Genomic DNA, 12,969 nt, shown 5'->3' with positions numbered 1-12,969 from the left:
CAGGGACTCTGACTCTATTCTATTGCAGCTTGGCCATCCGACCTTGTCGTCGCAACGTCCGAGCTATCCTCCATCAGGGAGCACCAAATCGCGCATATAAGATGGGAGGTGAGAAGTCCTCTCACCATAGAGCTCACATATGCCTTTTCCTACTCTCCTTTCTTGTGCATGTGCATATTTATGAAATCATTAAAAATATAATAAGGCAAAATTAAAATCCTAATAGGTCTTTATTGTCTCTCATAAATTCCATATTTAAACTAATAATACCATTATTCTCTCTCTCTCTCTCTCTCTCACACACACACACACACACACACACGGTCGCACCTTAGTAGTCAATGTTTGTAGCATCTCCCCTCCCCATTAAATCCCTCTTTTTCTCTTAAATCTCTTTTAGTCCCTTTTCATTGTATCTAATAAAGTAAGAATGCTAATAAGATAAATTGGGTTAGGTTAAGGGCCAACCTAAATATGAACCCTAACTTTCCCCCAAACTAATATCAAAACCCAAAATTTTCCACTAATACATGGGGTGAACCAATATTCTTCTTATATAAAAGTCTAAAGAAACCATTTCTCCTTTCTATGAGTTATTAGGTTTTTCTCTATTCTTTTAGGGTCCGACTATGATATGGAAAATCATATGGTATCGAAAATCCCTCACAATGCCACGTTTACAGCTATTACTAGATTTACTATAATAACCGGTAACTAATTATTTTATATTGTAATTAAATTTTAAAATATCCAAAAAACCTAATAAGCTAGTTCCCGAGAACTGTGTCAAAGAAGAACATATCTTGTACAATAATAACTCGATGTCCCACTTCGATCACCATACTAAAAGGAGTAACCACACTAGAAATTTTGAGTAGTGCAACCATCATCTAAAGTTTGAACTGCCAAATTCCATATTTCATCTAAACAAGATACTAGATAAGTTGTGGATGAGGTGGCAGCGTCAAAGAAATTCAAAGCAATCTGCAAAAATGTAATAGTCTTGGTAAGGATTTCATCTACAAAAATGTCAATGGAAATGAAAGAAGAGGAAGGAGGCGGAAGAAAGAAAGAAAGAAAGAGAGCTTTACATTCAGGCCACTATATTTGGGGCAACCATTGCAGGCATTGCAAGTGACCCACAAGACATCACTTCCGATATCAATTTAAACATAGAATTCTTTTGGAGGAGTCCCCAATTTCACTGTTGTAAAATAGAGTTTGGTTCAAAGAAAAAAAATGTGTCAAAACCATTACAATAAATCTCCACCCTGTAGAGTTTTAAAGAGATCAAAAGCCAAAGAAGATAAACAAATAAAGAAAAGGAGCCAACATCTACGAAATCCCATCTATAAACTACATCGAAAGAGAAAGAACAGTATAGACCCACATAGTTGTCAATTTGCAAATTAAAGAACCTCAAAATATCAAGAATCATCACATCTAGAACCTATTAAACAAAGAAAAGGAAACAGTAAAAAAGCAAAGAATATCAAAAGCCCATCAATATAAATTATAAAATAACGAGTAGGTAAAAGAAGATAAACAAATTCCATCCAAGAACAGAAACTAATTCAAGAAACAAAACCCGAAAGCTAAACACCATCCTCAATTGAATCCAAAGCTTAAAATCAACCACGGACAAAAAAAAAAACAGGAAAAATTACCTGATGGTGTAAGGATTGTAGGAACCCTTGACAGGAAAATCGACGATCCCACCCTACAAGATTTGGTGGTGCCTTAACACTATCACGAGCTCTAAACTCACTCAGCTCAACTCTCTGGTTTATTGGAAAATCTCTTTCGAGCTTCGGCCTCTTCGCAAATCCACAAAACACCACTGTTGGCAAGAAGATGGCACCCAAAACCAAGATAAGAAACCCAACATTTTCGTTTTGATTTGCTTCTCACCCTCTCCCGACAACAACAAAAAAAAACAATGTGATCTTATATTATAAACCCATACAATTCAGAGGCGAAGATCGAGGTGTGTGTCTTTCTGTATCACTGAAAGCGCAAAAAGAGAAGAATAGAGTGTGCATGAGAGAGAAAGCAAGAAACAAACTAGAGACTACCCAAGGTCCTAAGTAGAGAGAATAAAAAGACGTTCCACGAGAGGAGACCTCAACAGCGGCCACCAATAGAGAGAGGAATGGGGGTTGGAATTTGGAGAGAAAGAGAGAAGGGGGGAGGATGACGTTTACATGGGATAACCAGTATTCATCGGCACAGACAAGTCGAATGTTGATTGGTCCATATCATCCTATATGATATGGAAAAGATACTTTTTCTATATCATAGATTTTCCCATTCTTTTATTAATTTAATGTAAATTTATTTCAAGAATTCTTCTAGTTCAATAATAAAAATCACTAACATGAATCTTATCTTCATCATTTCAATTTCTGAAATTGTTTTTTAAATTGGTTATTAATCTCATGTTAAACACATTTTTTTACTATATGAAAAGGAATAAATTTGAAGCTCAATAACCAAAAAAGAAAAAGAAAAATATTTTTCTGCTATTTGATATATAAAAAACTAGAAATATATAAAAACTTTAGTGAATCAATGTTACTTCATTTTTCCCTTAAAACTTTGATGCGCTTCTTATTGCAATATTACCAAATGCTGCCTTATTCATGTACCATAAGCATAAGGTCCAGAACTTCATGTTGCCAAAATAAGTTCGACAATCTATAGTTACCATCTGAAACGCCAAGAACCATGAAAAAAGAAAAAAAAAATTGTGGATAGTAATCAACAGAAGACTGGAGAAAGAAGATCCATAAAATTTGAAAAATAAAAAAGCAATCACCTAATAGTTGAACGATATGGCCAAAGAAATAAGCCAATAATTACGTTTTACACCAAAACCTCACTCTAGCCCTCTGTCCTCTCCACTTGGACTTTCTGAGATTCTGATGAAATCCTGTCTCCAAAGTAGTTGTCATAACAAGGATGATATCGGTAGATGTTTGGGCCACAAGGAGGCTAAAACAAAGAGAAAAACAAATGCATGGTAGTCACAGATTTGGATAATTCAGATCAAGATTTATTAACATTGAAAAAAGAATAAACCACTTGAATATCGCCAGAATAATAAAACTGGGATATTATACCAAAACTCGGCCTCTCTAAATTGAGATACATTATGTAATTCATATAATGTATATAAATTTCAACAATAATTTATCTAGATACATGTTAAGTGGTTTTTTTTTTTCTTTTTGAATTGTTTAACAGGGTCAGTTAATCCTCATGAAGAAATGTATGTTAAACAGGCATTCTCTTACCACAAAATATGAAGGACCGCACAGTTAATCCGCTTAAATGTACAAATTTACAGGCTGTGTCAAACAGGTATTATCGTTGTCACGTAAAGCTCCAAGCTCTTCAATCACCCCAATATGATTCGTTGGCACCATCAACATTTAGTTTGTTGTTGAATAATCAACATTTAATTGGATAGCAAGCAAGGCAACGCTCAACTTGTAACCATTACATCTGTCTCGCAGACTTGAGTCCAGGATCTTGTGCAACTTCTTCGCAAATGCCTGAACCCAGAGTCTAAAACAACTTCAATGCAAATGCTTCAACCATGTCTTGAAGGCCTTTTGCTATTCTGCAACATAATCTGATGGCACTAAAGCTTAAGAACCTTGCAGTTGTACCTTAACTCCTGGTTTGAAGATACTGGATAATTTTCCATGAAGATTTACTGGAGCCCCATCTGGTATTGTCTTCCAGGGTTGACGCTGCATGCCACGAGGTATTCAACTGCACCAAGCCTCTCTATAATCAAACCTAGGAGCTCAGTATGGAGCTAAGATGTTATAATCGACTGAGCAATTGGTTTGACAAAGCTGACTATTTTCTTTGATAAGCAAGGACAAGGAGAACCAAACAGCAGTTAATTACAATCACAAAGATACCTGGTGGCTCATCTTTCTTCTGCTTCTGTCGTCAATCTCTCAGTTCTCACATCTGTTTTCCTATTACTTTTGTTTGGGGTGAAGTTTGTTTCACCCCAGCCCCAGGGACTCCCAAATTTGTAGGACCAAAAAGCTGTGCACAGCTGGGGAAAAGTACATCTTCCTTATACCATTTGCAGCAACTTTATACTTCCACTAGAGTTAGCAGCAACTATCATGTTTGACTTCCCTCTCCAACAGACACTAGAGACAAATTGTCCATTGTCATCTCCAGTCTCTTGGCCGGAAATAGGATCAATGGAACCAAATTTGTGAGCAGTGATTGGCATAGGGAAAGATTTGTAATATGCATAAACCTGAAAGAAAAAAAAAAAAGCCAGAGTTAGAAAACTTTATCCTATTTCTACAAAAAAAAAAAAGAGAAACTACATTTCTTCCTATTCTTCTTTGGCCATCCAAAGGAATATGACATTAGATGTCATCTTAATCCAATCGATAACCGATCATCTAAAATATTTCCAGAGTAGGTTCCATGGCATCTGAATGGGATATGAAATTTGTAGTCTATGAAGATGTTGGGTTGAGGATGTCCTGATACTTGTCTATCAATGAAGCATTCTTTTCCTAGGCCACAGTACTTTGTTCTCTTCTTTTTTAGGTCTTTTTTGATTGTTAGCAGATTAGTGAGATTTTATAAAAAAGTACAGTATGTTATAGCTCACCCCATAAGAGTGAGCCATCTTGTTCATCCTCTCCAGAATACAAGTATGGTCACTTTGTCTATACATTGGATAGGCAAATCTCCAACAGTCCTATTTGCTCCTCTACATCAGCCACAGTTTTTGCAGATCCCCTGACCCATCTGAATGGGGTGGTCAGTCTTCTGGCTAGGATTTTTCCCTCATTAAGAGCATGTGTATACTTCTATGGAGACTCCCCCCCTCCTTTTCATCCACTCAACCATTGGCTGTGAATCCCCTGCCACCTCCAACCAAAGCTTTTCAAAGATAAATAACTACTACATGCAAATAGAATTCCTCTTTCCCATGGGCCTAGATTACACTCGTACTAGGGGCCATTTGTTAACAACTAAAGAAGCTGAACTGAACGACTTGTTGTTATGTCTTTTAGTGAATCTCCTTAATGATTGAAGGTTGATTACTTTACCTTTGAATATTTTATTATATAATTATCGTATCCAGTAAAAGACAAAGTGACAAAGTCATCATTTCAGCAACTTCAGCCATTATTAAACAGCTTTGAACAGTGCTTTGTGTTGTGATTATCATATAATACAATTGGTCCCTAATGGATATACATATCAAGTCACAAGACCATGATGCAAACTTTAAACCATCTGGATGACCTCGATAGTCTCTATCCTGTAGATTGTCAGAACTATTTCAACTATAAGCAAACTTGACTTGTCTGACACCATAAGCATCTTATCAAGTCTTAACATTGGAAGGTCTGGAAAAATATAAGCAGTCAGTACAGGATCAAGTCCTAGATGATTAATCCAAATGCCAGTTTGTATTCAAAGCAAGAGATTAACAACGCAGAACCAATCAAATGAGCTCCATTCTATAGTTCTGACATGCACAGTAAAAACTAAGCTCAATGTTGAAGTCCAAGTATACCTCATTGGTTTCTGAACCACAAGCTATATACCCATCAGAAACTGATAGACCAACAAAGTTCTGAAAAAGCAGAAAGCAAATAGTAAGCAGATAAGCAGCCACGTTTAAGGGTTCTGAAAGCAAGACATATCTAGAACAAAAGAGACCAACCTTCTCATTAGTGTGACCACCAAGGGTTAAGCTGCAAGCATTGGTGGACAACCCACTAAAACTGGTTTTGTTGAGATCCCAGAGCTTTAATGTATTGTCAGTGGATGCAGAAACAAGGGTCTCAGAATCTAGGAATTTTACATAGCTAACAGCTTTCCCATGCCCGGCCAATGTACACCAAGGGATTCTTGTATTCCGAAGATCATAGCAATAAGTCTTATAATCGGCAGAACCAAATGCCAACAAATGGGTGGAGTGAGCAGAGAACTGAACACAACATATGTTGGCCACATTCCTGATTGTGCTGATACTGTTTTTCTGTTCCAAAAACAAGCCTATTAACTTTATTGAACAAAAATGCCTACCAAACAAAAACTTGCACAGAAAAGAGAAGAATTCCTCAATAAATTTCCTGACATTGAAAGAAGCAGATAACGAACAATAGTCATCCATCCATAAATGTACCATGAGTGTGAGACAAACAGTTTGATTCCCCCAACCCCCACCCCCCCCCCCCCCAAAAAAAAAAGAAGACCAAAGAAAGATAATAAAAGGGATGTATCTGATGTCATAATTACAGAAAGCCAGACAGAGTTAATATGACAGCTAATCTTCTGATTTGTAGAACATTCACCATATCTAATCACTTCTTCGTAGACTGCAACAAGAACAGATGGCTTGGATTATTCAATAAGGATGCACCCCAAGTGCCCCCTCACCCACCCACACAGGGAGCATTTTTTGCTCGTTAAGTTGTCAGTGAGAGGGGGAAGTGGCTGCTGTTAAGCTGCTTCTAGTGCAAGTTTAGGCACTATAGCATTGAACTGTGAGGAAAGACCTGTTATGGCAAAACAGTGGCAGAAGTTGATAAACCTTTTCCAGGTATTCATGCATCTCCTTGGAGACCCCTCTTAGGGAAAGCAACATCTGTAGTGACTGAGCTAAGGATCCAGGATGCAATCTGAGCATTATTAATCTTCCAAGTCTGCAGCCCTTTTTTTTTTGACTTATCATAATACCCTTGTTACTGAATTCTCTCAAGCAAGCATGTGAAGATATTCTTGAAAATGGAAGTGCTTCAGGTAAGAGGATGATTGGAGTGGGGTAGGGGGAGCCTTTGTGAACTCCCAGAATCCTAGGGTTGAACATGGCGGACGAGAGAAGGTTCAGAGTAGTAGGAAGGTGGAGGTCTGAGGTGTCGATCGAAGCCAAGACTTTCAAGTTCGAAGAGGAAAGGATCAAAGGTGAGGATGCAATGAAAATCAGAGAGAATAACAGGGTGACTGTGTTGGTGTCAAAGGAGGTCATTGTCTGGATGAAAGGTTTCATAGATGGGGCTATCAACTCTGGCAAGGTGAATGGCTGGAAAAACTCAATGTCAGTTCTAGGTAAGAATTATGTAACTGAATTGAAAAGGAACAGAAAGGGTTGGTTTATCTCTGTGGTGGAGTTTTTTGGAACAAATGGAAAGCAAATGCTATGTGTGCCGGAAGGGAGATTACGGAAAGGGTGGATGGATTTTGTGAAGGTGCTACAGTCTTTCCTTGCAGCCTTAAAAGTTAAGAGAGTGGATGGGGTGAAGAGAACTGGTCAAAAATCCAAAGACCAGGGTCAAAAAGTTCAGGAGGGGGCAGTTTCGATTAGTTCCTCTGGGAGTGTAGAAGTGCAAGGCCTTCCGACTGAAATGGTGGTTGCTTGTGCTTCTATTCATCGTAGATTATTGGTAGGAGCAGGGAAGGATGAGTGGAAGAAAAGAAGGGTGCCAGTGGCTGATAAAGGAGTGACAGATTGGAGGAGGGTCCTGAGTACAGTTGCAGGGGAGATAGGTTTTGGGAGTGAAGCTATACTGTTCCCTTTTGCAGAGACGAAAGCCGTGCTTGATGTAGGCGACCAGGAACTAAGTTTTAAAGCAGTTGTGGTGGATGGAGGTCTGATACAGGTTCAGAACTGGAGCCCAATCTGCAATGAAGTCGAAGTCCAAGATGGGTGTGTCCGGTTGAAGCTTGTAGGCCTTCCATTTCACCTCTGGCGAGACTCTGTTCTTGAGCACATCGTGCAAAGTCTGGGAGGCATCTTGGTGAAAGCTGATAAACGAAATCTGGGTGCCGTGGAGTTACAGGTAGCTGGTGTAAGGCATGAGAACCTGCCGAGGTTCTTTGAAATCTGCTCGGATGAAGCCTGGTGCAAGGTGTGGGTGGCTTCCGAAGTTGAACGGTCGTGGTGGGAAGGTGCTCCTAAGGTAGAAGATGATGAGCTGGCTGGGTGGTGGACACGTGCAAGGCAGAGGTTGGGAGTTGAAAAGGTGGAGCAGATGAAAGATTTTTTTGGGGTTACTGAGCCGGTTGGGGAAAACCAAACGACAAGCAACCTAATTAAGGAAACTAATTCAAATGGGTTTGAATTAAACAAACTAATGGCGGGCTCTTCTTCATATGCTGATGTGGCGAAGAGGCAGAATGGGTTGGGGAGCCGAAAGGTTTGGTCCGAGCTGTTGAAGGTGGCGGGTGGGTCGGGCAGGGCGAAGGTTGAGCCAGGACAGCGTTGGAAGGGCCCACGTGACATCTTAAAAGGTCACACAGGCGGGTCGGGTGGGTGTAACACCGAAAGGAGGCTCCACTTGAAGGACCCACGTGATAACTTAAAATGTCACGTGGGTCGGGGTATGGGGACTCTTCTTGGGGCGCTGATAGACGATGCTAATGGTCTATCATCGTCCCAAGTCGCGAGAAAGGGGGGGGGGAATGCACGTAGCGGCGGAAAATGGAGAAAAAGCGGGATTTGCAGTAGGTTTCCCGACGAAGTCTGGAGGAGCTTAGCCCCCTGCAACGCTCCTTAGAGAGGCCGAATCCAAGATACGCTAGGGAAAGAACTGAAGAGAGGGAAGAGAAGGATGAAGGCTGGGTGCAGTGCAGTGAAGGAGATGAAGATTCGGTGGACTTTTCTGTTGTTGGTACTAGCGTGGGCAGTGTAAACGACGAAGGTAGTTGTGCTGGAGGTGACATGGATGGGTGGAATATTGCAAGCTTATTTCAGGATGAAGACTGCAATCGGGTTAACTCATTCCCAAGATTTCAGAGTGTGCAAGGATTATCATAAGGGGCAAACTGGGAGAACCGGAAGCAGAGCAAGAACACACCATCTAGGGGTGAACCAGGGGTAGAGTGGAAAGATCACCAGGATGACCAAAGGACAAAAGTACTTCCCAACCAACTCAGGGAGATAGAGGGTTACCACCCTCTGGAACAAGAGAGGGAGGCCGGGAGAAGTCCTTTTCTAGCTTGTCCATCAGTCCCAGGTAACCAAGTGATTTCGGTTTGTGCTACTAATGTGTCTCCTGTGTCTTTGGTTCCAGATTCAGTTTCTGTTCCATGTCCTGTAGCCCATGAATATGCAACTGAGCTAGCAGACAGGCTCTCCAAGGAGGGGAGAGGGGAAGGTGCGGGAAGGAAGGTATAGGAGTGAAAAAGTGTGGGAAATCATTGAAAGAGTGTTTAAGGAAGTGGAAGGAAGGTTGATCTGGAGGAGGGAAGGGGAGGAAGGAAGAGGGGAGGGGTTAGTGGAGAGGAGGGAAAGGAATGAGGGTAGTGATGGAGAGGTTTACGGGGAGAGAACAGGGAAGGAGGGAGGTAACAGGAGAGGGAGGATGGATGGAGAGGAAAGAACAGAGGTGGAACCAGAGGAGAGGAAGAAAGGACAAGTGGACAGAGATGGAGGGGATTCTGTAGGAAGGGTAGGGGTGGAAGACTCGGTGAGAGAAGACATGATAGCAGAATTTGTAGGGAAGTTGGGTTGTAGGTTGGAAGATTTGAATGTGTTGAAAGAAAGCTTACAGAAGAGGAAGAAGGAGATCAGAACAAAGAAGAGGAGATTGAGTGAAGTAGGAGATTGAAGAGAGATGTAGAAGGAGACAAGAAGCTCGGGGTAAAAGGAGATAGAAGGAAAGGGGGAAAGTAGTGGGTAGGTGGCAAAGGGTTTAAAAAATAAGCGGAATGAAGATTCTTAGTTGGAATGTGAGGGGAATTGGAGTGCAAGGAAGAGAGCGACAATAAAAGAGGTAATAAGACGGTATGACCCAAACATTGTGCTGTTGCAAGAGTCTAAGAGAATGGAGTTTAATAACAAATGGGCAAGGAGTGTATGGAAAGCCAAGGGGATTAGCTGGGTGGCTGCTCCCTCGTGGGGTGCTTCCGGGGGGGATTGTAACAATGTGGAAGAGGGATGTGGTTGAAGGTTTGGAGGAGTTGATCGGAAAGTCATCGGTTTCCATGAAGTTTAAGCAGCAAGAGGATGATTTTATGTGGGTGCTCACAAATGTTTACGGACCGAATGACTACAAGTAGAGGAAGGAGTTGTGGGAGGAATTGGCTGATGTTAGAGGGTTGTGGGATGGGCCCTAGTGCATGGGTGGGGATTTCAATGTGATCAGATTCTCGGAGGAATCCAATAAGGTTAATCAGAGGGTAACAAAAAGCATGAGGAAGTTTAATAGTTTTGTGGATGCCTTTGAGCTTAAAGAGATTCCCCTAGCCCATAAGACATTTACTTGGTCAAATCTCCAATCTAGACCCATTTGCTCTAATCTGGATAGATTCCTGTTCTCTTTGGATTGGGAAGAACATTGGGGAACCTTGGCTTCTAGAGCTCTCCCAAGGGTGACCTCGGATCACTGGCCCATAGTGTTATGTAAGGAGGAAAGAAGGTGTGGAGGTCCTACCCCCTTTAGATTTGAAAATATGTGGTTACTTCATCCAGGGTTTACTAACAAAGTGAGGGAGTGGTGGTATAAGTGTAACCCACTGGTGGAATGGGAGGGGATGAAATTCCATAAGAAATTACAATTCTTAAAAGCAAAAATCAAAGAGTGGAATTTGGTGGAGTTTGGGAGGGTAGAAGAAAGAAAGGGAGATCTGGTGGATAAGATTGAAAGCCTTGACTCTAAAGAAGAAAGGGGAGAATTTGGAGAGGAAGACAATGATCTCAGGAGAGATTTGAGAAGACAGTTAGAGGACTGCCTGCACAAGGAGGGAATTAGCTAGAGGCAAAAATCTCGGTGTAAATGGTTGCAAGAGGGAGACAGAAACACTAGGTATTTCCACTCTCTAGCAGATGGCAGGAGAAAGAAGAACTTTATATCCAAATTGGCAGTAGATGGAGTTGAGCTAGTACAACAAGAGGAGATTGTCGGGGCTTGTGTGGAGCACTTCAAATCTATTCTAAGAAGGCCTGTGAGTAGAAGGGTGTGGGTAGAAGGATTGGATTGGCCAGTTGTAGGGGTGGAGAACAGGAGAAGGTTGGAAAGAAGCTTCAATTCAGAAGAGATCAAGAAGGCTGTGTTTTTTATGGATAGAACAAAAGCTCCAGGGCCGGATGGGTTCACAATGGCTTTTTATCAGGACTGTTGGGATATCTTGAAAGATGATCTTTTGCGGGTGTTTGAGGAGTTTTTCAGGAGAGGAATTGTCAATCCGGGTGTGAACTCTACATTTATAGCCTTAATTCCAAAAAAGAAAGATGCATCCCACCCAAAGGATTTTAGGCCAATTAGCTTGGTTAATTGCTTGTATAAGATCATTGCAAAAGTGTTGTCTCTGAGGCTAAAGAAGGTATTGCCAGATATCATTGCACACTACCAAGGAGCTTTTGTGAGTGGAAGACAAATTACTGATCATATTTTAATTGCTAATGAGAGTGTGGAGAACTTTAAGAGGGATAAGAAGGGAGTGGTCTGTAAGTTGGACCTGAAAAAGGCTTATGACTTGGTGGACTGGGATTTCTTGAGGAAAGTTTTGACTAAATTTGGGTTTGGGGCTAGATGGTGTAAGTGGATCATGGGTTATGTTCGGAACTGTCATTACTCAGTGCTAGTGAATGGGACAGTCGTAGATTTCTTTCCAGCCAGTAGGGGCATAAGACAAGGATACCCCCTTTCTCCTTTCTTGTTCATTTTAATTGCGGAGGTTTTGGGGAAACTGATTCACAGAGCAGATTCTAGGGGGCTCATTAAAGGCTGGAGAGTTGGGAGGGTGGAAACCCCCCTCACTCACTTACAGTTTACTGATGACACGATTATGTTTTGTGAAGGCGGTAACGTGAGTTTTATTAGGAACTTGAAGTCGGTGATACAACTGTTTGAGCAAATGTCCAACTTGAAGGTTGACCTTGGGAAAAGCTGTGTAGTGGGGGTGAATTTGGAGGAGGGAGAGGTTAGGGAGAGTGTTGAAGTGCTGGGGTGCGAAGTCTCGGGGTGGCCTTTGAACTACTTAGGGTTGCCATTAGGTGATAATCCTATGAGAGAGAGCTTTTCGAACCCGGTGGTGGAAAGGTTTGAAAAAAGACTGGTTTCCTAGAAAAAGAACTCTCTCTCTCTTGGTGGGAGAATTACACTAATTAAAGCCACGCTTGCTAACTTGCCCATCTTTTTCCTGTCGGTGTTTAAAATCCCAGTAAAGGTTGCTAACAGACTAGAGAAGCTAATGAGAGATTCCCTATGGGAGCCGGGAGAGGAGAAGAGGGATCATAGAGTTAGCTGGGAGATAGTGTGTAGGAGTAAGACTTGTGGTGGTTTGGGGCTTGGGAGTATTAGGAGAAGGAATATGACTCTGTTGGGAAAGTGGTTGTGGAGGTTCCCTATAGAGAAGGAGAAGCTATGGGCTAGAATAGTGGCAAGTATACATGGGCTGGAGCACAATGGATGGGACGCTGGAATCAGAGCTACGACCACAAGCAATTCTCCTTGGAAAGCCATTCATGACCTGCTACCAGTTTTCTCCCCTAATATCAGGTATGATTTGAATTCCGGTAATTCCATAAAATTTTGGGAACAAACCTGGGTGGGGAGTGCCCCTCTAAAGGATTAGTTTCCTTCTTTATATGCTCTTTCTGATTTGAAAAATGAGCCAATCTCGTCTTTCACCACCCCGTCCTATTCCACTTCTGGGATTGGGTGGAAATTGGGTCTAAGAAGGGATTTGAGGGACTCAAACTTCGATAGTATTTCGAGCCTTATTGCACTTCTTGATAATGTTGTCTTAAACCCCACTAGGGCGGATTCTAGAATTTGGACACCTAACCCCAATGGCATCTTTTCTTGTGCTTCCTTCTTCAAGTCTTAAGACAGTCCACCAGTCCTACTTTCCCCCCTTTCCCTGTTGATGAGGTTTGGTGCAGAGCAATACCTCCTAGGGTTGGTAGTTTTTGTTGGGAAGCCTATCTGGAAAGAATCAACACTGGTGATCTACTCCAAA

The 12,969-nt window shown here is 41.5% G+C and overlaps 1 protein-coding gene across 9 annotated transcripts in view; it reads right to left on the bottom strand.

Annotated features, from left to right (window-relative positions):
• Positions 1–2,650: 2,650 nt before the first annotated feature.
• LOC104603953 (protein SPA1-RELATED 2-like) overlaps positions 2,651–12,969 on the bottom strand; it is a 31,435-nt gene continuing 21,116 nt past the window's right edge. For 2 of the 9 annotated variants that reach the window (XM_010268139.3, XM_019198872.2), the window contains exons 6-8: positions 5,726–6,043; positions 5,576–5,635; positions 3,092–4,291 (exon numbers count right to left, since the gene is read on the bottom strand). In XM_010268139.3, coding sequence (XP_010266441.1) covers positions 4,100–4,291; positions 5,576–5,635; positions 5,726–6,043 — 570 coding nt within the window. In that variant the 3' untranslated portion in view covers positions 3,092–4,099. Of the gene's footprint in view, positions 2,995–3,091; positions 4,292–5,575; positions 6,044–12,969 lie in introns of those variants that run through there. The other 7 variants (XM_088900912.1, XM_088900913.1, XR_016083974.1 and 4 more) reach the window with 6 other exon arrangements.

Source organism: Nelumbo nucifera, chromosome 3 (genome assembly GCF_055504915.1).
Source record: "Nelumbo nucifera cultivar China Antique chromosome 3, China Antique-T2T, whole genome shotgun sequence".
Classification (NCBI taxonomy): Eukaryota; Viridiplantae; Streptophyta; class Magnoliopsida; order Proteales; family Nelumbonaceae; genus Nelumbo; species Nelumbo nucifera.
Note: the sequence above shows the minus strand (reverse complement) of the source record. Positions and strands in the feature narration are given on the sequence as shown.